Source organism: Neodiprion fabricii, chromosome 1 (assembly GCF_021155785.1).
Source record: "Neodiprion fabricii isolate iyNeoFabr1 chromosome 1, iyNeoFabr1.1, whole genome shotgun sequence".
Classification (NCBI taxonomy): Eukaryota; Metazoa; Arthropoda; class Insecta; order Hymenoptera; family Diprionidae; genus Neodiprion; species Neodiprion fabricii.
Window position 1 is genome coordinate 4,232,622 of NC_060239.1, and position 12,499 is coordinate 4,245,120.

At 37.3% G+C, this 12,499-nt stretch overlaps 1 protein-coding gene across 1 annotated transcript; it reads left to right on the top strand.

The window, feature by feature from the left end:
- The first annotated feature begins 25 nt into the window (after nt 1-25).
- Nucleotides 26-6,728, top strand: LOC124184688 (WD repeat-containing protein 44). The gene is made up of 6 exons (XM_046574728.1): nt 26-212; nt 848-1,016; nt 1,966-2,613; nt 2,886-3,023; nt 3,099-3,389; nt 3,540-6,728. Exons 1-6 carry the CDS (start codon nt 145-147, stop codon nt 5,262-5,264), a joined length of 3,039 nt encoding a protein of 1,012 aa, XP_046430684.1. The 5' UTR covers nt 26-144; the 3' UTR covers nt 5,265-6,728.
- Nucleotides 6,729-12,499: the final 5,771 nt, after the last annotated feature.

Sequence of the window (12,499 nt, forward strand, 5' to 3'; positions counted from 1 at the left end):
CCTGCTCTGAGTGGCTGGGGAATTACGACAATACGCGACTGTCATGGGTCCGTGATCGAGTGAGCTTTTGCGTGCAAGAGCAATGAAACAGAAGTGTTAATTACTATCCAATGGTTATCCCTATCGCTAACGAAAGTGATAAAGATGTCTGGAAGTAGCGATTCCGAAGAATTTTTCGACGCCGAGGACGACATTTCACATCGCAGTTCACGGTGAATTTCATCATGTGATTTGCGTATTCCGATTAAGCGATTTGGCGGGTGGGGGGAGGGGGGGTGGGGCAACACTGTCAAACTGATTCTCAATATTTATTTAACAATCGGAATTCTTCAAGAATGGCAATGAACACTGTTAAATAATTCCATTTTTTTTTATCATCCTCTCGTCATTCGTTAAGAAACGTCATCCAATGATTTTGTTCATTCACTTGTTTTCCAATCACCATTTCGGTTTCAATTCTATGGATATTCACCTTCATCCTTGTTTGACTTACTTATGTTTACTTTTTCACTTTTTCTTAATATGGATACTCAATTTATATCTAACTAAGTCGCTTAAATTTATCTACACAAAGTCCTTTACATCCACTAGTTAATTCGAGATAACCATTCTTCAACTCTCGTACAAATCTTGCACTAGCTGTCGCTACTTTCAAAATCTCCAACAACTCTTACCAACTATTCACGTTCACTGTAATGACAGCTAATGAAAAATTGTAAAATTTGTATTGTGATTCAATTATAATGTCTATAATCATTAACAAAATGACTCAATCACCAGTTCATGTTGTATTCTCTGATTGTTTTACATCACTGATTTTTAATAACATTTCATTTCATGTTTGCAGAAAATCTCGTTCGCGAGATACAACTGCGGCTGATTTGCAATCGCCTAATATATTGAGTGCAAGTAAACAGTTGGCTGATGATGTCTTTGTCAAGCCTGCGGATCCCAAGCCAATCGATGATTCTAAAAACTGTGCAGATGTGGAAAAGAAGGAAAACTCGGATAAACCAGTATGCAAATTTCAAGTTTTTTCAATGTACCCTTGACACGATTATCTGAAAAAGAGTCATTATTGAATGCATAACAGTTCTTTGAAACCAATCGGGAAGTTGCATAGTTTACGCTAATTTCTTTGCTTCTGTATTTGAGTATGCTGCGCTTCCGGATTATGAGGGTAATCTGCTTTACACTGCTCTGTAACGTCAATTGAATAGTGTACTCCTGTTAAAATTTTTTACTCTGGAGAAAAATTCTTGACATTTATTCAATTTCATTGCTTAATTGTTCAATTCGAATAATCGGTACCAATTTTTTCTTAGGAAGATTATTATTATGTAATCTTGCATATCCCTTGTGTATATCCATTTGATTCAGTCGACTACGGTGGTGTACCGGTCAGCTTTCCTTGCCAGTCATCCTATATACACATTTTCAAGCATACACTCTTTAAATTTGGCACAGTTGACAGATTTTTCCAAGAATAAACACTGGTTGATGTGCCGTAGTTTTAGTAATCGTAATTAATAAAAAATACAGATGAAGCAAAATAGAGGTCTGATATTCTTCAGAATTCGTATGTGCTGCAGCGGATTGTTTTCATGTCTGGTTAGGCTGGCAAATATCTTCATCCATTTATTGTTTGCAAAGTTAGCTTAATTGTGATTGACATAGTTGCTGTTGTCGATTCTCTCATGCGAAGAGCAGCAGTTCAAATTGTTTGGAAGTAAATATTTTTATCTCAAGGTGATATCCTATCATCCGGCAGATATCTCCACTAACTGCGTAACATGTACTTGCATCTTTCTAAGAATAGGTAGTAGGTAGTATTCGGTGGCAATTGGAAATAAACAAAAAAAAATTATTCAACAAATTTACAAGAAATTGTGATAAAATGCTAGACTTTTTTGAACAGTGAAGAATAACGGTGTAATAAGAATAAAATTTATCTGTTTTCAATAGGAGGAGGACTGGAAAGGTAGTGGTGTGGACAAAATTGTTGGCAGGCGTCGATTTCGCGAACTAAGGCAGCGCATGCAAACTGAGGATGATGATAATCCAATAAATAATTCACCTCCCGATAGCCAGACCTCCTCTATAGAAGGAGTGTATCCCGCACCTTCCAAAGCTTCTCATCCGTTCAGAATAATAGAACACGATACCCTTAGCTTGCAAAGTATGACTTCTTTAGGGCGCGTCGGTCGAATACTGTCTGGTGTATCAGATAACTCCTCCGGAGTAGTTCCAATAAATTTACCTCAATGTCCCGTCACTCCGATTCTCGTCGATACACAATTACCCTCAGCCATTAGCATTCCTATTAAAGACGAGGATACTGCCTCTGGTAAAGTATCCCAGTCCTCTAGTATTCTAACTTTGTCAGGAGACAACCTCGATGATAATGAATCGTGTATCAACGATAGGCCAGATTATTCTGCATCCTCACAAGGTAACATGCCTGTGATGTTCCAAGAACCTGACGTTATCGCCAGTACCAAGAGTAATGGAAAACCTATCGAGAGCGTACAGGATTTGCCCCCTCCTTCAATGCCTGTTGCACCACCACGACGTAAAAAGAAATCTAAACCTCAAACACCTACCGATCTTACTGTAAGATATCTCAATGTTCGATCAACGTGTCTCTTAGTAAATTGAACCTTGCTCATCTATCATTTTGGTTACACAATGAAACACATTTTTAAATAATTTAATTCTCAACCAAAATTATTTCACGCTAGCCCTGTTATCGCAGTTTAGATGTAAATATTGTGAAGCACATAATAGTTGGTAACGCAGTGAATAGAGTTATAGCATTCAAGCACATGACACATATTTGTTAGAACTTTCATTCTTACGTTATAAAATTGTGATTTTGCTTTTAGCCACCCGTTATTGAAGAACTCATACCTGCTTCGCCACTGCCGAGTCCAGCAAGTACAATCGAATCCATTACCAGAGAATTTGAACATTCTCTTGACATTCGATCAGCAACTAAAGGGCAATACGTCGTCAAACCACAAGTAAATTTGCAATAAAACACAACTAACAACATCCAATCTGTTAATTACCTGACCTCAAATACTTGCTCTTCTTAGGATGAAGATAAAGCAAAGGCAGAGGGACCGTCTCCGGAAGAATTGGCTAGAGTGGAACGAATGAAAGCTGAAATAATGAGTATTCGCTCCAGCGAAATGTCCAATAGTCCTCTCGGGTCCGTTTCAAGTAACAGTATAGGTCGCTGTTCTTTGGGTCCGCATCGTTTGACCGGTTTTGGTTTCCAAGGTTCCAGAGAACGACGCAGATCTGCCGGTGATCAGGATATGATAAAACAGCTAAACATGGTCGTCAGAACACGAACCGACTCTGGAAAACGACTCACAGATATGGTTGGTACAAAAAAAATGACCTGTTTTATTGGATCTGTCTTCTTGAAGTCAATAAATGCAGAAACTGGCTGAACTATGCTTTTTGTTTACAACGGACCATTAAAACTCATTTCTATTTCGTCAATAATGCGTGATATCGTTGTTTTCCAGGAGATTCTGGAACAAGTATCCGTGTTAAACTTGGACACTGGAGAACGAGTACCTCTTAGTGTAGCAGAAGATAAATTACCGCAATGCATGGATCCCTTGTCGTTACAGATAATGAGAATAACATCAGAGTACATAAGCAATGCCAGTTTGGAAAAAGAAAAAGAAAGTGACGAGGAGAGCGTAGACAGTAAGATGTCGAGCATACCTCCCGACGAGGACGTGGCAGTGGGTAGAGTACGCAAGAAAACGCAAAAACTGAAGCGATTCTTGGGATCCACGGTCAAGAAGACAATGGACAAGGCAAAATCAATTGCTCAGGAGGTATCCCACGCAAGACACAAGGAGGATATTATGGATATTGTTGACGACGTTTATCCAGGAGAACAGCAATACATCAAGCTGAAAGCCTCGAACAGTCACAAAGGCCCCTACGAATTTGACAATATACAACACGTTCAGGATCTAAGTGGAGAACATGTCGGTCCTGTATGGTGTATGAAATTTTCCGCTTGCGGACGATTGCTGGCCACTGCGGGACAAGATCGTGTCCTAAGAATTTGGGTCTTGAGGGACGCGTTCGCGTACTTTCAAGACATGCGAACGAAATATAACGCGGAAAAAGTTAGCCCGACTCCATCTCAGGAATCACTCGTTTCACAGCAATCTGTGGATGATCCAAATATTTTGGCCAGTATGAGTAGCGATTCGGAAGCCGCGAAGAGCCCGTTTATGCCTAAACCTTTTTGCACGTATACCGGGCACACCTCGGACCTTCTCGATGTATCGTGGTCTAAAAATTACTTTGTTTTGTCATCGTCGATGGACAAAACGGTCCGGCTTTGGCATATATCGAGAAAAGAATGTCTCTGCTGTTTCCAGCACATTGATTTCGTCACAGCGATTGTATTTCATCCGCGAGATGACAGATACTTTCTCTCCGGATCCCTGGACGGCAAATTACGGCTATGGAATATTCCTGACAAAAAAGTAGCGGTATGGAACGAAGTTGATGGACAAACAAAATTGATCACAGCGGCAAATTTTTGCCAGAACGGAAAATTCGCGGTCGTCGGATCTTACGACGGTAGATGCATATTCTACAACACCGATGAGTTGAAGTATCACACGCAGATTCACGTCCGATCTACAAGAGGTAAAAATTCAACCGGTAGAAAAATAAGCGGCATTGAGCCCATGCCCGGTGAAGACAAAATACTGGTAACATCAAATGACAGTAGGATTCGCCTCTACGATTTGAGGGACTTGAACCTTTCCTGCAAATACAAAGGATACGTTAATGTCAGCAGTCAGATAAAGGCAAGCTTCAGTCCAGACGGACAGTACATTGTGAGCGGATCAGAGAATCAATGCATTTACATATGGAAGACGCATCATGACTATTCAAAATTCTCAAGCGTACGACGGGATCGCAATGACTTTTGGGAAGGGATTAAGGCTCACAACGCAGTTGTAACTTGCGCCGTATTTGCACCAAATCCTGATATTATTATCAAACAAATTGAAACACGAGAGCAGTGGGAAGGAGGAATTGATTCGAAGAGCATCATCGACGGTACGACGCCCGTTGATCCGGTTGTGGAACAACGAACCAAGGGATGCGGTGGTCACGTTTTAGTTAGCGCTGACTTTAACGGATACATTAAGGTGTTTCTAAATAAAACTAAACCAAAACACAGCTCGTTGCCAGCATCCGCACTCGCATAACGCGAAATTTTCACCAATAAATTCCAGAGTAATTTAATCGGTAATTTTCGTCTGTTGCATCGGTCTGTAATTGGCGTTTTCTTAATTTAATCAAGATATTGACTAAACTATTCCCCACATTGAAGACAAAACTACATTTTTAGTTATCAGGAATGAAATCGTTTTAATGACATTTTTCACGACAATCCTGCTAATTCCATATCAAATCATTCGTCTAATTTATTGTGGTCCAAAATTAAAATCATGTAACAAATTGCTGATATGCAGAGAGCAACAAAATTTTTCTGCTTGAATCGTGTAATGGGTTTCTCAAATCATGTGCACTGCTCTGTCTGGTTCATGTTTTTTAGAAATTAACGAAACATAATATCAAACGTTTGCTTAAAAATTACGCAACAGTATTTCTGTGTTAGGCCGTGGTTGGAAACTTATTCATTTAATTTATTTTTTTTATTATATGTTCAAATCATAATTTATTGTTTTATGCATTAATTTTTTGAAAGCCTCCAGCGTTGGACATAAATTTAATGAGATTTCCCACTAAGAAATGATGTATATCAAAATGCACCATACTGTTTCGCGCACTAAATCAAGTCAATTGCAGTGATGATTTTTCTGTGCCATATTCTAATCATCAGCATGATTTTTAATATAAAAAAGACATACACACACACATACACACACATTTGGTTTTCTAAGAAACGATGTGTCCTGTTATATTATACTTCGTTGCAATCTTCAATAAATTTTGCATAGTCGTGTAAAGAAACTTTTTTAAATCTTTTATAGTCATAATTAACCAGTTATAAATATTATTATTAATATTGCGAATATTATATCGTCCTCTTGCCCTCTAAGTTAGTTGTAAATTTAAATGAGATGCTAATTGTAATATAATAGAATTATACTTATAGCGTTCTATTGTTTTGTCATCAGTAAAACAATATATTTTTATTACACACCCATGCACTTCCATACATGCATCAAAGATCAAAGTATAAAGTTTAGTAACCATCCGTTTATAAGCGGAGGAGAAAACAATTAAATATAAAAACAAATAGCAGGCGTGTATTTATATTGATGAAAAGCATTGCGTGTATTGTGTATAAAATGGATTGTGAAAAAAATAGCGATATATTCCACGTACATGGTATCTAAATTTATACGAATTAAAAAAATTTCATTCGTCTAGATGTATATTGTTAATTGAAATGAATTTCTGAAACACCAATTTGAAGCTATTGTTAGTTGTAATTCCAATACGTCAAAACTTAGGAACTTGGGTACAGCTAAATGGCGGTAGGTGTATTAATAATTGTGTATCTGTTATTCTAACGTCTGTGCATAGATTATGCATGGTGAATGATTTTAACAAAGTAAAAAAAAAAAAAAAACATATGTATATAGTTATATATTCTCCAATGTGAAGACGAATGTCTAAAGAGAACAATATCGGTCAGAAGAAATGTTATAAAAAGTCTGATATTCATACTTAACATCAGCGCGATGTTAATTTTAATAAGCATAAAACGTTGAATTTGGATTATATATTTAAAGCTGTGCCTTTAAAATACACTATGAATACTTTTATTAATTTTCTTTCATTGAGAGATCGAAATGAGTCAAAAATACGTGATCGGTGATTATTTGTTTGTTTCCAATAAAGGCATGACAAACAATAACGGTATTTATACATCTTAAGTAACACTGTGTTTTACGAAGTTTCATTCTCTTTTCAGATTAAAAAATATATTATTATATATTATATAATATAATATTGTACATAATTTAAAGCAAAAAACAAACAATTGTTCCACTTAGATAGTGCGTACGATGTATCGGTTTTATTGACTGATGTCAGTCAAGATGAAAATGTATTAGAAAAACCAAAAAAAAAAAAGCAGAAAACAACAAACAATTGCTTACAAGTCAGCACAAATGCATCAAATAAATGTAATTTCTTACTACTCTGGCCTTTGTACGCTTTTCGATAAAATCCTGTGGCCACAACCCATTTTACAAGAAATTTTATCTTTCACTCGCCACTCGTTTCCCAACTTTTGATGCTGATCTTTTTCCCCCTCCTTTCTGGTTCTCTTCGATACGGTGAGGAACCAGGACGGTCACTCGTCGCAGAGTCTACGATGCTTTGGTCTAATTTGTCATACAATTTATGCATATTCGGCCTAATTTTAGAGAGATAATTAAACACGAAACTGTGAAAACACGGAGCATATGTCATACACATCATTAGTACGGCCATACCTGATATGTATGGCATTATAAAAAGAAAATTTCACATTAGATCATTAATTTCTCACTCATGTTCGTGCTATAAAATTTCAGATACTCAAACTCGCGTTACATATTTTCAAAGATACGACGTTGAGTTTTTTCTTTTGCAGATAAATCGAGAGTAATGACATCTTTCATGTTATAATTGTAAAAGCTTCATCGATATGTTATATTTTAACTCGATTTAAACTTGTTGATAAATATTTTCTACTACGAGAACATTAATTTCATTAGGGAAAACATGTTGCGTTGAAAATTTTGTAAAAATAATTGGGATTAATTATTGCCAGGCGCCACAGTGGACTCGTTTAGTTTTACGAGATATACTCGAATGAATTAGCCGTTGGTTTTATACGGCTCTCACGAATTAGGTACGAATACTGTTACATCGTTCAAACGCAAGTAATTTTAATCCAAGCACACTTTATTGATTTGATTATTTAGCGTAAAAATACTGAGAGTGAACGTACAATTTTAATTTAGGTATACTTGATTAATTTGATTGATCAGCGTAAAAACTCTCATGCGTCACACAGCCTAGTTAAACGTATAATCGCGATGATTTAAACGAATTAACAGAACGGACAACGTGTGCAAATAATTTAACGTGCGCTACTAAGGTTCACTGAAATAACGTATCGTATTTAATTAGATTAGTTTTGAAAATTTGTAATATTAACTACAGTTTATTTCCCTTTCGAGAAAACTTTGACACAAGTCAGAATGGCTGTAGGTGATTTCGATCACGAAGATGAGAGCAATTACTGTCGATCAAAGGTACCTTTTTATTCAAGTTTTAGTATTCGTTTTGTATTTGTTTTTTTTTTCCAATTTAATTTACGCTCTCTTTGATGCACCGAAAGAGAAACATATCGCTTCCCTGCACCCTGCAGTAACGGTTTACGCCACATTCTTTGCCGGCTTGGACGATCACGTGACGTGCCGTTAAAATAACAAATATTTTTAATACAAATTCCTTGCTTTGTTGGCTGAAGCGATTACAGCATCGCTTTGTTTTCTTAAACCTTATTTAAGCACGCAACCCAACGTGTCTTTCAATTTTGAAATGTAGTAAGCCAAATTCGTCTTTGCAGAATCCGTATAATTCCGACGCACAGCAGACTTTCTTGATTTTGCAAATATGCATGTAATATTGATAGTTTACCGAAGAGAAAAAAGACAAAGTAATAGAAAACGTATAATAGTATAAACCGCGTGCTTGGCGAACTGTAATTGTAAAACACTAAAATTATTTGATTGTACAATATTGTAAATAACTGATGATATTTATAAATGTTTCAGGTTTGTTTGTATAATAGATAGGTGATATTATACTTGTATAACTGTGGAACCGTAATAATGTATTTATTTCCCCAATTTTTTACAACCCTGTACAGTTTTAGTAGCCAACGATTACCGCGAAACAAAAAACTTGAGTAGCTTAATTCGTTTTGTTTCTTTCATTTTTCTCTAATGGTCGGATATGAAATATTTTGATTCATTGTTAAAAATTGTCAACGTACCTTTGTACAGATTCTCCTACTGTTCGTGTGCACAATCGCGGTATCAAGATATCGAAGAAAATAGTTCATCAAGTCGAGAAAACACTTGATTAAATGTTTTACCGTATAACCTTTGCAGTGTCTTAAAAACGCATAAAATTTTGTAACGATGCTTTCTAGACCAGTAACGTGTAGTTGTGTGATTAAATTTAAAATTTAGTGGGCATCTTTATAGATTGAAAATAAGAAAATGTTAAAAAAGAAAAAATGTATATATATCAGTATGTCGAAAATCCTGTATTCTAATAAAGCTGACGTTGAACGATAAGTATTTTCTGCGTACAAAATTTATTACAAAAGCCTCAAATCACGACAAATTAATGAATATCATTATTTCTTATACATGCACATTGCGAATTTGCTGCTCATAATCACTTGTCGATAACTTTCATCCGGGATGGTATACAAAGAATTCAAAGGTACGTATAATAACCACAATTTCGTTAGTTAATAGCCGAAGTCTGTAATTGTCACGCCAAGCGAGCGGATTTAACAAATAATTATTAAATTAAAATCAGTGGTAATATCTGTACTGGACAGACTACGCGAGTATATTTGAAAGTAGTGACTGACGGTCGGTGGTCAGCCAGCCCGTCACTGCAGAGAAATTATCTCCGAAATTTCGTACCCAGACGATATTGGGAAAATTTGAAGATGAGGGCCTTAAAATTTTCCAAATATGTTCACTCGTAATTCGCAATTTTGTTAAAAATTAACTAACGCAAAAGTAAAGTTATTTCCGGATCTTTGCAAAGATTACATACTGCACAGATGGATTTGCACACATATTGCAGCATTACGAATATATACGAATAAGTTTTCCTCTGTTAATTGTATTCTTTGACAGAAGTGCGAATATTTAACGCAACATTGTCCTGTTGACACACGTCGCTGTGCCTCCTAACCGACTTGTTTGCAGTACCGTCGCATGTAAAATAGTTAACTGACACACTTGTTTCATAGCAGGTATTCAAGCGATATGACACGCCTGTATAGGCATAATGTATATCTGCGAAGAATCTCATTAGAGTGTAATATGCCTTGTAGTTACGATACGCGTGCAGACCTGAATAAACCGCTTGATCACACACAATCGTTTGAACGAAAGAATTCAACCTCTTTAGAGGAATGCTCAGATTCGATTCATTTCGTCCTGTATAATTTTTAATGAAATTTGCTAGGAAAAATTAATCCGTTTCGTCATACTTATCAGCGTGAAAATTCACGCTTGAACCTTTACAGCGTCGATTCGTTATTGTAAATATTGTAGCATACGGCGGTTATAGTTACGATTATTGGTCGAAGGAACGAATCAAGGTATACATATGTACGTAAGGTATTATATACTCGAGGAACGGGACATCGGCGATGGTACATAACGCATACAGATGTATTAACAGCGAGGGTTTGACGCCAAATATTTCCGGTATAAAAATCACAAAGACGTCGTAAAGGTATCGGGAACGTTGATCGGAAGATTGTGTTGGTGGGATAGATGCCGTACTAGGTCAATAGACCGGCCGTCCGTATACCTACTAAATCCAAGTCAGGCATACCCTACTTTTTAATTCACGATTTGAATCGGTAATTTGGTTAAAATAAAATATATCGGAATGAGAATCGTGCGTGTTAGATAAATAAATTTGCATAATAACGACCTGCAATCTTTATTTCACATGTTTCATAGATATTTCCAACCGCCCCGGATGACGCAGTCTTGTAGTTAATTTTCAATCAACTAAATATATTGACGCTGGTGATGGGAATGGAAAAAATAAATAAAAAATACCCGCCGTCGATCCTTGCCCCGATGATAAAATATGGCAGAATGTTCGAAAATTTCAAGCTTTCTCCAGTCGGTCAAGCCCCGTGTAATACAATTCTGGGGCTCTGTATAATATTACAAATTCGTTACGCGGTCTCGGAGGAGAAATATCATTGAGTCATGGGGCAAATTTGCTGGCGGAGAGGAAGAAAAAAAAAAAAAAAAACGAAAAGAGAACACGTTGCGGCAACCTTTCTAACGATGCTACATGTACTGCCAAATTTCCCTCCCGCCCATTTCCGTTTTGATTCTGTATACGCATGATTGCACGGTTGGATCATTTTATACGGTGCAAAAAAATTTAAGAATTGGTACAATGCGATCCGCGCAAACACGCGACGATGCTGAGACAAGAGGTTTGTAAAAACTGTACGAGAGGAAGGAAAAGGAATAGGATATAGCAAAGCAATTAGGGGCGCGTGCGTTTGTAAGATTAATAAAAAAAAAAGATGAATGCACGGGCACGAAATATTTGAATTAAGGTATGCAACTGTGTTGTATCGACTCGTGTCGATCTTATCGCCAGACCGACTGACGCTGAGGGTGATCGGCTTCTTCGGTAACGTTAGTCAGCCGCATCGATAGTCCCGATAGATAAATGTACCGAGTTCTGATCACCGCCGGCAAAACCAGCCCAAACAACTTCTTCTTCGCGATACTTTTACGACTGCAGCATCGGATATAATATCTGGAATTTGTCGAAAAATCGGTAAAACTTTAAACCAGGGATCTAGCAGTTTACGTAGATGAAGTTTTGCTTGCTTCTGGAGTCGCGACTATGTTATTAATCGAATAAAAAAAGCTTTACCAATTTACATCACAGTGTTAATAATCTTGAAAATGTTTGCGGAACTCGGCTTTCTAAATCCTGAATGTCATCCTTCCCTGAATATTCGCGAACGAATAATATGGTCAAAATTATTGTAAATTTGGCAAGTTCCTCGTGACCTACATTCGCAATCGGGACCAGAGATACGGAACACGCGGATGATGAAACATATTACGGATTCCAAGTATAGAAGAAGACCACTTTTTTCGCCACGAACGTTCACCGCGAAGGTAGCACGGATGATCGGAACATCTATAGTTACATCAAGCCAAGAAGAAGTGGGACTGAAGAAAAAAGTCAGCGAAATTGAGAAAAATGATTCCTCAAAGATCGTCGCGATAAACGTCCCAGATGGCACGATACTTGGATCGTCGAAAAGATGTCTGAATTATTTCCAATTCGGCATTTTCTGACGACTGAAAGATACCTCCGCGCCTGAGAGACGTCATTGGTGACTTTTAGATGTCAAAAAATGTCGCATAAAAAATCATTCAGACGTCTTTTCGACGACTCAAAGCGTTGCACCGTCTGGTGTACAGCGAGCTCGAGTAAAATGATTCCTCAAAGTTCGTCGCGATAAGCGTTCCAGATGGCCCGAGCCACGGAGTCGTCAAAAAGACGTCTCGGTCATATCTCAATTATCTCAGGCCCCATTTTCCGGCGTCCGAAGGATACCTCTACGCCCGAAAGACGTCCTTGGGGACTTTTAGCCGTGAGAAAAACT